The 12,183-nt window shown below is 47.8% G+C and overlaps 1 protein-coding gene across 1 annotated transcript; it reads right to left on the bottom strand.

Moving 5' to 3' along the window:
• Nucleotides 1-278: 278 nt before the first annotated feature.
• On the bottom strand, nucleotides 279-8,935 carry Tmem238l (transmembrane protein 238 like). The gene is made up of 3 exons (XM_059270928.1): nucleotides 8,873-8,935; nucleotides 6,417-7,227; nucleotides 279-454 (listed from the first exon to the last, which is right to left on the bottom strand). Exon 2 carries the CDS (start codon nucleotides 6,758-6,760, stop codon nucleotides 6,521-6,523), a length of 240 nt encoding a protein of 79 aa, XP_059126911.1. The 5' UTR covers nucleotides 6,761-7,227; nucleotides 8,873-8,935; the 3' UTR covers nucleotides 279-454; nucleotides 6,417-6,520.
• Between the last annotated feature and the right edge of the window lie 3,248 nt (nucleotides 8,936-12,183).

The following is a 12,183-nucleotide window of genomic DNA, read 5'->3' as shown; positions in this document are numbered from 1 at the left end:
CAGGATGAAGAGGAGGCAGGGGCTCAGAGTCTAGGGACCATCAGAAGGACATGGCAGCAGCACTTCATGATGCATGTTCATGGGAGATGCCAGTTGGGTGTCTGTGCTTGAGTCCCATGGGCAGTTCTTTGGAAGAACTTTGGCCAGAGGCTTCCTTGGTATCGAAGCCTGTAGTAGAGTGGTCCCTTTAAAAGCCTTGCTGGTGGAACTTCCTGGCTTCTCGGTCCCTCACAAACTTCCGGAATGGTGGCAGCTGTCTCAGGGGTTTGGCTCAGGGTGTCTAGGTTCCCGGTAGAGCCCTGGTAGTGGTCACAGTCGTTTGTGGCTGTCCCTGTGGGTGATATGAAAGCTTCATCATTGCAGTGTCTGGGTCCCTCCCGGATGGATGCACTCAGGGATGTGCTGCAAAGAGAGCCCTACTTGATTTGGTTCTTCTGTGTTAGACAGACCTGGGCTGGACAAAAGTAGACAAACATGGGTCAGACAAGACTCCGTGGCCAGACTTGGGTCTGAGTCCCAGTACCTGAGTCCCTCAACACCCACCATTTTTTTCTTGGACTACTTGAAATACATCTGAGACTCGGATTTCTTCCACCTACCAAATGGAGATTTGAGTCCTTTATTCTGCCTTGGAAGCAATGAAAATAACGATTGATTCAGCTGCTTCCACGCAAGGTGCCCGTCAAATATTAACTCCTTCAAGGCAAAGCTAATGCTTTGTCCTGGGCATTTGATTTACTCCCTCCCCCATTCCCAGGCGTCCATCTTTGTTTAGCACTCTCAAAGCCCTTTTCTGGCCTCCATTCACTATCTCATTCAGTTTCCTGTTTCCACCCCCCCCCCCAATAAAGGAATCCTATGCCGTCAGGCCATTGTCCTGCCTCCTTAATTCCATCACCAAACACCTTGAAGACCGCTCTGCACCCAGGCCTTGTGCATCTCAACAGCCACTCCACAAGCAGCCCTCATCTGATCTTTCCCAGCTGTTTACAGATAAAGGCTCATTGCTGAGACTCATCACCTTTCCTGAGGCTTCAACATTCTCAATGGCTCTGAAACATACCACGGCCAGTACCTCATGCTGGCTGTCATGTATTCCTATGTGCTCTTTGTCACCTTCGTCATGATGCTCCCTTATTATTACTGGGAACTTCCACTGGGGTCCCCCAAACTGTATCCCTCATCCCATCCTCTAAGTGCAAGCATGGCCCACAGCTCTGACCTTGCCTCCCATGGGAAGCATCGGTGCCTTGGCCAGAGGCTTTGCCATACCTTTGCATAAAGGGCCATGTAGTCAATAGTTTGGGCTTTTTAGTCTTTCTGGTCTCTGCTTGAACTATTCAGTCCTTCTACTACTCCCTAAAGCAGCCAGGGGTAATAACAGAAGTCAAAGAACTAGCTGAGAGCCAATAAGAGACAGGCCAGATTTGGCCAGAGGCTGGATTTGCCAATGCCCAGTCATGTAGAAAGAAGATGAACTAATGCAGATGCACAGGGTTTCATAGTTTAGCTCTGTCACTTCCTGGCTCTATCGCATCGCTCAAGTGGGTCAATCACTATGTTCTCTGTCATCTTTATCTGTGAAAGGGGACCAATGATGACAATGAAGAGGAAGAGGAGTCGTCCCACGATACTTTTCTCAAAGCATGGCAAAATGAAATAACTGCAGCACCTTGGGGTCTGACCTAGAGTCTTAGTGTTCCTCTTCATGCCTCCTTTTCCCCCCAGTCTCTGTAGTCTCCCCCTTACCCTCCCCCCAGCCCCTTCTCCCTCTACAATCTCATCAACAGTCATGTCTTCAACTTTGCCTCCCAGCTCCATGTCTGATCTCTTTTCTGAGTTAAGTGATATGAACTCTCAACCCCAGCTGGGTAGTTTTGCTCATACGCCCCATTTGCATTTCAAATTCTCCATGCTTGAGAGGAAAAAAGCATTATTTTAATCAAATATGGCTTCCTCTGACCTCTCTTGTTCTAGGAATGGTGATACTTTCTGAGCCTTTGCCATGGCCTCTCCTGGCAGGAGAGCAGGGCAGGCCCCTTCTGTTAGGATAGCAGAGTAGTGAGTGTGCTTATTTCCGTGGGTGATAGTTTCACGGTGGGTGTGTGCAAGTGTGAGGGAAGCCATGGGATGGCGTGTGATTAGGTTGAGGTGTCTATGAGGGAGTTATGCTAGTATGCACACTGAATATCTGTGTATAATGGGGAAGGGATGTATCTCTCTGTGTGTAGTATATTCATGTGTCAATATGGTGAAGGAGGCAATCTGTGTGCATGTGTGTTTGATGTATTGCTAAGTTGTAGGATATGTGTTGGAAGACAATATAGAGGTCAGGGAGTGTGTGTGTATGTGTGTGTGTGTGTGTGTGTGTGTGTGTGTGTGTGTGTGTGTGTGTATTTGGGGGTGGGAGTTATCTTAGATCCTATTTGCAAATAGACAAGAGTCTTCACCTGACTTTTCCTGGGGACTTATCTTTATGGGACGTGCCCAAGAAGTTTTTTAAAAAAAGAGGGGGGGATCAAACAGCCTGGAAACACAGTGGCCCAGAGATAAAATCAAAGCAAGAAGGTCTCGCTTTGTACACAGTTGGTCTATAAAAACCAGCCAGTTATTTTGAAACGTTCTGGGCAGCCTTTGAGGTTTAGCACCAACTGCCCTCTTGCCTCTGGAGAACTGGCACACTGCAGGCTAAGGGCTGGCGGAGCAGCCAGGCCACAGCTCTGTCCTGCAGCAGTCCAGGAATGTGATCTCCTTTGCCCTGGGGCAGGGCAGAGCAGGTCCTATCATCCTCATCTCGAACAGTCTCCAAAGGATGTGGAAGATGATGTGGCATCAGCCTCTGACTCAGGAGTCTGTTTCTATTTCCCTGACCCCACTCCAATAGCTGAGAACTGGCTAAACCAGTTACAATTGCCGTAAATCATAAATGAAGTTAGTGATTATACTAAGGCCAAAGGTTGCAGAATGCAAGGGAATTGACAGCAATTATCTTGTAGAGACAGTGCTGGGCACCAGAGGAAATGTTCAGGGAAAACACTACTTATATGCAAATTCAGTGGTGAAACTACTGAAAAGCTGGATGAGTAGACTGTGTGTGGACTGGGACTCTGGCTTCCTGTCCTCTCACTCCACCTTATACTCCGGCCCCCTCTAGAGATCTTTGACTTGCACTGCTTGATCAAAGATTCATTGCAAAGGAAAGGACAACGACTTGTCCAAGGTCACAGAAGAGCTTGTAGCCCCACAGTGAGTGAGCAGCTTCTGGGGCAGTGACGCTACGCTGTTACTCTGGACCACTCCATTGCAGGGATGGAGAGAAAGACTGATGGTGACTTGGTGACTCTGAAGCCCTCCCCCACACAGAGGTTGAAGACTGGAAAAGTGAAAGTGCTGTTGGAATGACTGGTGCTCCATGGAGAAGACACTGGGCAGCCCTCACATCTGAAAGTCCAGCTGAGCCTGAGTAGAAAATCTGTCGGCATCCACTCCCATTGCCACCCAAACCAAACACAACTAGACAAAACAAAACGCCCTCTTAATACCGTGCACTGCCTTAAGAATTGATGGTGCTGGGGATGTTGCTTAATGGTAGAACACTTGCCTAATATGCACGAGGTCCTGGTTCCTGCCCCAGTACCACATAGGTAGAACTGGTCAATCTTTCAGAAGGTCTACCTGAAAGGAAGGTTCCCCCACCATCCACCATCCTGTGCCAGCTATCAGCACGGCAGCAGAGGCTCGATTGAGTGCCCTTTGCCTTGCTTAACCACTGTCAGCAACATCCTTCGAGGTCGAGGTCATTACTAATTATTCTATCTCCTGTCTCCGCTTTACAGACTTGGAGACAGCTGTGGAGAAGGGAGGTAACTTTCCTAGGTCACACAGATAGAAAGGAACAAAACGGGATTCAAGGCAGAAGGTGTAGGACTTCGATCCTGTCCTGGCTATTGAACTAAATTTTTAAAAATAAATTTGAGGGGCTGGAGAGATAGCTCGGTGTTTGAGAGCACTAACTTCTCTTCCAGAGAACCTGGGTTCAATTCCCAGCACCCACATGCAGCTAACAACTATCTGTAACTCCAAGATCTGACACCCTCACACACACATGCAGGCAAAACACCAATGCACACAAAATACAATAAATAATTATTAAAAAAAATAAATTTGAAACTACATTATTGTATGTGTGTGCGTGCGCATGTGTGCGAGAGCATGTGTGTGTGTGTGTGTGTGTGTGTGTGTTAGCATGTATGAAAGCATGCTTCAGTGCAGATGTAGAGGTCAGAGGACCACTTACAAGGGTCAGTATTCCCCTTCTTCCATGTGGGTCTCTGGGGTTGAACTCAGGTCATCAGAGTTAGCAGAAGGTGCCTTTCCCTACTGAGACATCTCACCGGCCTGGGACTATTGAGCTTCTGATGGATACAGGACAAGGAGCCTAATGTTGGATATGTCAAAACTCTGATACCAATTCTTATCACCTGTGGGCTGTGGCTAGGGTGACCTTTTGGAGTCAAATTCAGCCAAGTCAAGACAAATCCATGCTTATAAAAAAAAATCCAATGATACCTTATTTTGACTAAAGGAACGCCCAACATGCTTAAGAAGGCCCTTGGAGTCTGTGCCAGACTAGGCCTTTGCCTGCTGCAAGCTCCCACCTCCTCAGTCCTTACTCCTCACCCTTCTTTCTTCTTGCTTCTTTTAGAACTGTGCCCAATCCATTCCCTCTCTTGGAAGACTTTCTAATCCAACTCCCCTTTCCTGAGTGCTCAGCCTGCTACCACCTCTGGGAAGCCCGTGACTCCACCTTCCAGGTTGGTTTCCCTCTTGGATACTCCCTTCCTTCCTAGTCCTCAGCTCACTTTGTTACTGCACTGTTAGTATGACCGTGCGGCTAATGTCTGTGTCTCTCTCCTGGCAGGGAACTCCCGGACCTGGTCCTTATGGCATCTCTGGTTCCTTACCCTAGTGCCTGACTCATTCCCATGGTACAGTAGGCAAATTGGAGCCTTCCTTGCTTTGGAGCCTCATGATATTAAGTACGAACTGATTCTTAGCATGGCCAACTCTGTAGGACAACCACAAATTCCAAGTTTGGATTCCACGTGAGCTTACTCACCCAGGCTACATGTTTAACAACAACATTTAGCATTCATGTGAGCCCAATCATTTGCAAAAAGCCATTCCTGCCTTACCACTTCTGGCCTAATCAGTGAGAGCAGAGAACAGTATCCTCATTTCTAAGGTTAAAAATGCAGAGGCTCAGCATGTGATGCACTCTATTCAAGGTCACCCAGCTAAGGGGCATGGAAGCCCGGGGTGGGTCCCGTGGATTCCTGGTGTCTCATTTCTCTCCTCATCTACCTTATACTCAACACACTACTCTATTCCCACAGCTCTGGGGCCAAATGTAGTCTCCAATAACAGATAGAATCCTTATTCCCTTCCTCCATCTCAGCAATAACCTTTGCTCCCTTACCTCCTAATCAAAAGGGAGTGTCAAGCTGCACCCACCCGCAGGTCCCAGCCCACCTGGGGAGGAGGGGATGAGATCAAACTGACCAATGCTCCCATTTCAGCTCCCTGGGAAGAGCTGCCATCTAACTCTGGCTTGTGAGATCAAGCCAAGTGTTCTTTCGGCTTCACCCCTGCATCAAAATCTTACAGATAGTTCTTATGTTCCATGCAGTCAACTGAGCCACTTGCCTGGCTGTGACCTATGACTCGGCCAATGAAAATTCAAAGCCAGTGTCTAGACTTCAGGACCTCTGAGGCTGGTCTGGGCACATGTGTTGGATGTATTACTAGTCTTGGTGAGGAGCAGGGCAGGGACACTTCTGAGGGAAAGCAGGCTCTGTCCCACCTGTCAGCTGCAGGAAGGAAGCAAGAGAGAAAGACCATTCTGGATGGTTCTGCTCTGCTTGCTCCCACACAGCCCAGCTCACACCCCTCCAGGCATGCAAGGCCATTAGCAGCTACTAAGGAACTTTCCATACTTTCTTCATGCTAGAACCACCCCCTCACCCCTCTGTACGGTGGAGAATCGAGATGGGTTCTTTTCTCCCATGTTCTATACTGGAGGGATAATTCTCGTGTGTGCGTGTGTGCGTGCGTGTGTGTGTGTGTGTGTGTGTGTGTGTGTGTGTGTGTGTGTGTATGTGTGTGTGTGTGTTTCTGAAGTGAAATCATTGTGGCCTACTAGAGGAAGAAGGAACTTAGAGAAAATGGTCCCTGAAGAGAAGGCATCCATTCTACATTGTCCTAGCTCGTCCACCACAGCACTACCCTGAGCCTAGATTTATAGAATCCTCATCTGAGGATCAGTCATCCACCCACCTGCCCATGCAGTCCTGGTCTGTCCCTGCCTGTCTAAGCCTTCCTCACTACCTTGCTAGGCAGGTCTTGTGCACACTTACCTGGTCCCAGTGGGGCGTTCAGTGGGGGGAGGAGGCTTCATGTCCAGGTGGCCCCAAGTTCACAGCTGCATATACCACCTGCATCTCTCCTGTCCATGGCCACACTAACAGTCCAGCTTCTCAAGAGGCACCTCGATATTGATGGAATACCAGGCAAGCCAGAACAGTAGGCTCAGGGCCAGGATCAGAGCCCCTGTGTAGACCAAGAAGTCCCAGTAGTTTAGTGTGGCAAAGATCCCCAGCAGCAAAAGGATCAGGCCCACAGCGTCGGCCAAAAGAGCCACAATGAGGAAAAATACACAGCGCCCTAGATGGCATCTTGTGCAAGGTCTGCCCAGGAGCATTGCCCAGGAGCAGCGGGAGGAGCCCAGCTGCGCTCCTGGGGGTGATTTGCATGGGAGGTGGCAGTCCTGTGCTGTCTCTCCCTCTGGGTGTGAGCAAATGCATGAGCTGGTTCGTCTTGGAACAAGAAGGAAGTACACGTGGGTCCACCTTTATGAGCCTGGCAGCCAGTGGGGCAGGATATTTCTTAACTGTTTCATGGTTCAGGAATGATCCCAACAACCCAAACAATATGACATCACTGCTCATTGGACTGGGCATTGCTGGGATCAGCAAGGCGATGTGGCTGAGAAGTGTGGCTCAAGTGGATTTGCAGTCAGAGGTCCTGTGACCCTGGAAGAGGATGCCTTCCTTGTTCTCTGATGTGACAGCTGGACAACCTGAAGGCCCCGAATACCCAAGAATCGAGTCCACACCTACTGTGGTAGGGCAGGGCTTGCCTCCTCCCATGCTTTCTGCCCTGCTTTTCCTGGTGAGAAAAGAAGGGATTTAAAAATTAATTACAGTTGTTCTTTGTTCATATGTGGGTTTCGTTTCATTTTTGGTTTTTTTTTGAAACAGGATTTCTCTGTGTAGTCTTGGCTGCCCTGGAACTCACTCTGTAGACCAGGCTGGCCTAGAACTCAACAGAGATCTGTCTGCCTCTGGCTCCTGAGTGCTGGGATTAAAGGTGTGTGTCATCACTGCCTGGCTTGTATGTGTTCATAATGAATTCTAAACTCTTGAATCCCCTACCTTTGTTATCTCTCTTACGCCCACTACCCTTTCCCTGTATGGACAAGAGTCTGTTGACACCTGTAGATTTTGAAATGATACTGTAACAGTTGCTTATATACCAGTTCAATACCAGTCAGTGCTGTGTTTGCCTTGCAGATTCTCTACTAGATTTCTGAAGGATGTAAGTTCCCTCAGATAATGGGCAAAAAAGATCAGAGCAGATGGGGAGGTGGGGAGACGGGGAGAAGATAGGGTGAGAAGGCTCTCTGGCTTCTGTCTGCACTGTACTCAGTATGAGCCAAAGGCACTTTCCAGGCATGAGCCCAGAGGTCTTTGCACACTCTAGTGACTGTTTTCCACAACCAACTAGTGTTTTGCTTGCTTCATCTCTCATGATGGATGATGCCAGTCTGCCCATACAAATACTGTGAGCATCCCTGAGGACATATGGATATGACAGGTAAGTTTTATCATGGTGGCCACTTACAAGATGGATAGACTGAACATCACATGAGGAAAACGCATAGCACGATCCCCTCAGCAGAGCCACACAGGCGGGCATCTCTCTGTCCCCACTCAGGGTGAAGCCTCGGATGAGGTATCAACCCTTTCTCAACTTTAGCTTCTCCAGACAGATGAAGTAAATGATTTCTATTCCATGTCTTCCCCAAAGAATGAGAATAAACAGGAGATCCCCGTTCAGTTCACTTAGTTTCCAATGTATAAAATAAGCTTCGAAGGGAGAGAAACTTGCAGAAAACAAGTTGGGGAAGGAGAGGGGTGGCATGACACAAGCCAGAGGTTTCAGGATCCAAAGCACCTTAAGATTTGACCCTAGCCATGTAGCCAAGTTGAAGCACTTCAAAGACAGAGTGTCTGAGTATGCCTCTGGGCCAGTGTTGCATCCCTCCTGTCGTATCCTCAGGGACTGTTCACCCACATGGAATGTCTCCTTGCTGGGGAAGCCAAGGCTCTTCCAATTTGTTACCCAGCTTTGACTCTGAGCTTCTTGAGAAGATTGGTAAGACTGGTGAATCCTCTGCTGTGGCTGTGGCTGTGCATGGCATGGCTGACTCCTGGCCAGTCTAGCTGTCTGTAGCTTGCCATGTATCTTATCTTTCTGAGTCTATTTGTGTGTGTGTGTGTGTGTGTGTGTGTGTGTGTGTGTGTGTGTGTGTGTGTGTGTGTGTGTGTATGTTTGCCAGGTTATTCACCTGCCTAGGTAGGGTGAATAATTCTAGTGCTAACAATTCTACATGCTGGGAAACCCCTTGATCTTGGTCAACCAGGATGGTTGGTCGATGAACTGTTGTCTAGCATGCTGTGTCACAGGGACTTGGTAACAGAAAAGCTGTTCCATGATGCCCTGTTTCTGGCCATCTTTGCTCAATGCTCACCCTAGCTCCATCTCCACAGCAGTTGTAGTGCTACAATTGTCCTTCAGTATCCATGGTGATGAGTTCTAGAACCCTGGAAGATACCAAAATCAAGCTCAAGTTCCTTGTACAGATAAGCTCAGTGTTTTTATGTCATCTATGTACATTCTCCCTATACTTCAGTGGTTCTCAACCTTCCTAATGCTGTGATCCTTTAATACAGTTCCTCATGTTGTGGTAACCTCCAACCATAAAATTATTTCATTACTACTTCATAACTGTAATTTTGCTACTGTTATGAATCGTAATGTAAATATCTGTGTTTTCTGATGGTCTTAGGCGACTCCTGTGAAAGGATCATTTGACCTCTCCCCCGAAAAGGGGTTGTGACCTGCAGGTTGAGAACCACTGCTTTAAACCATCTCTAGATTACTTCTAGCACCCAATATAACGTCTATGCCATGAAATGTTTGTTATATTGTATTATTTAGGGGATGATGACAAGAATAAAAGTCTAGTGGAGAGAGTTCCAGGATAACTGGGGCTACACAGAGACATGCTATGTAAATAAAATAATAAAATAAAATAAAATAAAAATTAAAAAAATCTCCATCTATACTAACTTGAAAATTTTTTTCAAAATATTTTTATTCTGAGGTTAATTGAATCTACAAATGTGGAATTCTCAGTTACAGAGAGCTTGGCTGTGCCATTTTCTGTTTCTCTCTTAAACACACACACACACACACACACACACACACACACACACACACACACACACTTCATTTCTAGTTGAAAACTCTGACATTAAAGAAGACCTGAAGCCGATGACCGCTTGGGAACCCAGGCATCAGTAGCATCGGTTCGTTGGTAATCACCGTGCAGGTTCAGAGCTCTCTCTTTCCTTCCTCCCAGGAGTGGGTTGCACTGTCTTCCTGGTTCTGCAGTTTGCCATTCTCCCCTTATGAACATGGCCACACTGCACATGGCTAACTGTAGGCTCCACTGGACTGGCCAGGCCACAGGTAGTCCCTCTACCCTGGCTAGGTGGCTTCTTTGTGCCTGTCCCCTGATGTGGCCTCTCCTGTGTGTTAAGTCAGTGTAGGTATTTGCACAGCTGGGAGAGACAGTCGGGATGCTTGATGAAAAGGTGGACGAGTGAGAACAAGGGAGAAGAGTGGGTTGGAAAGAGGAGGCAGAAGTCAAGAGCAGGTAGAGAAAGCGATGAGAAGTAGTGGAAAATGCTTGGGGTCCCCACGGTGGACCTGGGACAACTCATTAGCCAGAAACACTCACCTGACCCAACCAAGTGCAGCTGGTGATACCCTATGTTAGCAAAGACACTACCTCTCTGCCCGCCTGAGATGCAGGGGATTTGCTCACCCACCAGCACCGTGCCCGCTGCTGGTGCTTCAATAAATGAGCCCAACTCCGTGACTTAAATGACAGACAGGAGTTGTTTCCCAGCTTGGAGACAGAAAGTCGGTGAACAAGCGTTGGCAGGGATGGCTCCTCTGATGGCTCCGAGGAGAGGCTGTACCCTCCTCTCATGGCTTCTGTGGGTCGGGAGCCTCTCTGTTGTTCCTGGGAGGAGGCATCGTTGTCCCTGTGCACACGTCTCTGTGGATTAGGGGCCACTCAACAGGAGTTTAATCTCATCTTTATTAATTGTGTCTCCAAGGGCTGCATTTCCAAATGGGGTCATATTCTGAGGTTCTGGGCTTTAGGATGTCAATGTACGAAGCTGGTAGACATGATTTAATTCACAGCCTAGAAAACCAGCCAGAAGATCTGTTTGGATAGCCTCTGATGTCCAGCTGTGGTGCAGGAAGAACATATAAGCCTCCTAACCCATTCCCCAGAGACACAGGTAATTATAAAATGTCAGCATCCCATCAAAGGTGATCTACCATATCACCAGGCACCAGAGAGAATGAGCCAGTCTCAAGGATGCTGAGAGTCAATTTGTTGTCTTGGCTTCACTAAAAGAAAGGCTAAGAAGGTTGGTCTCACCTTGCCTGGGTTTAAGCTGGCCACTCTCTCCATTACCAAGCCAAAGAGCTCATAGCCCATGGATAGATAACCCCAATGACCCCCATATATGTACAACCTTGAGATAAAGCACATTTTTCCAGGTGTTGTGGGGCACACCTGTAATCCCAGCTCTCCGGAGGCTTAGGCAGGAGGATCGTAGTTCAAGTTCAGTCTGGGCTAAAAAATGAGATCCTGCCTCAGAAAATTAAAGGCCACAATATTCTTAAAATTAAAACCAAATTTTAAGCATATTATTACTAAAATATTATTGATCCCTCGCTGAGTGTAGAGGATCCAATACAGATTTTGTAGCACAGTTAATACACCTTAGCTAACATTTAAGCAGTGCATGAATTGATCATCTCAAATGATTAATAAATACAATGGGATACACTCAAAACCAGGAAAATGGTTAGTGTAGGGAGCTGTTACACTGTATGACAGGTTTGTTTTCTGCACCACGAGCTTAGTGTATACAGCAGGCACAGCTAGTTCCTAGCCCCTAGCCTGTCCTCCAGGCTTGGTCATCTGAAGTCCCTCTGTCTCCGGTTTCTTAGATTTCTCAAGGCTTTAGTCACCCCTGTGGTTCAGAAGCTCTTGCCTCAGAGCCCTGCCTCCTCTCAGCAATGGAGACTCTGTCCTTTGACAAAGCCACCATCACCTGACATCACCCTGTGATGTCACAGGATGACTGCCTCTCAATGACCTTAGATCCTAATAGGCATTTGAGGCTGAGGCAGGGATGGGCCAGCCATGTGGTCAGCTGATCCTGCATCACAGTTCCCAGACCTGACTCTGTGAATGACCAAGTCCCAGTCACCTCCTGGGTGGGGCTGGCCCTGCTGTCCTGTTCATCAAGGCCTCCCTGCCCTGTCACAGTGCAGGACCATGCAGGGTGCCACTTCCTGGCTGTGTGACCATGAGCAAGGCACTGACCCTTTCTTTCTCTCTGTTTCCTCCTTTTAATCCCTCTTTCACAAGGTTATTGAAAAGATTAAGTAAGTTCATAGTTGTGAACTCAAGAGCACACACTGTAAACCTTGTCATTTGTATCTTCACAGTCTTTCAGTCTTGAGGCTTCCAGCAGAAAGAAGCTATCTTTAGATGTTTCTCATCGCCCTCCCAACCCTCTACCCTGCTTCCTCCCTCTGGGTGCTGGATTACAGGTGTGCCATCAACTAGCCATCCTTAACCCTTTCACACCCGCCTCCTTGCCCCATCTTCGCCAATTCCATCAAGACACACCAAGCCCTCTTTCTGTCTCTGGGGAAAACACAAATCCCAGGTTCATAACATCC

The sequence above is a fragment of the Peromyscus eremicus genome, chromosome 8a (genome assembly GCF_949786415.1).
Source record: "Peromyscus eremicus chromosome 8a, PerEre_H2_v1, whole genome shotgun sequence".
In the NCBI taxonomy this organism is placed as follows: domain Eukaryota; kingdom Metazoa; phylum Chordata; class Mammalia; order Rodentia; family Cricetidae; genus Peromyscus; species Peromyscus eremicus.
The sequence above is the reverse complement of the archived record's forward strand: the minus strand, read 5'-3'. Positions and strand labels throughout refer to the sequence as shown.

Bases quoted from the DNA above. Each gene is read 5' to 3' on its own strand.
- Tmem238l (XM_059270928.1), bottom strand. From the start codon at position 6,760: ATGCTCCTGGGCAGACCTTGCACAAGATGCCATCTAGGGCGCTGTGTA.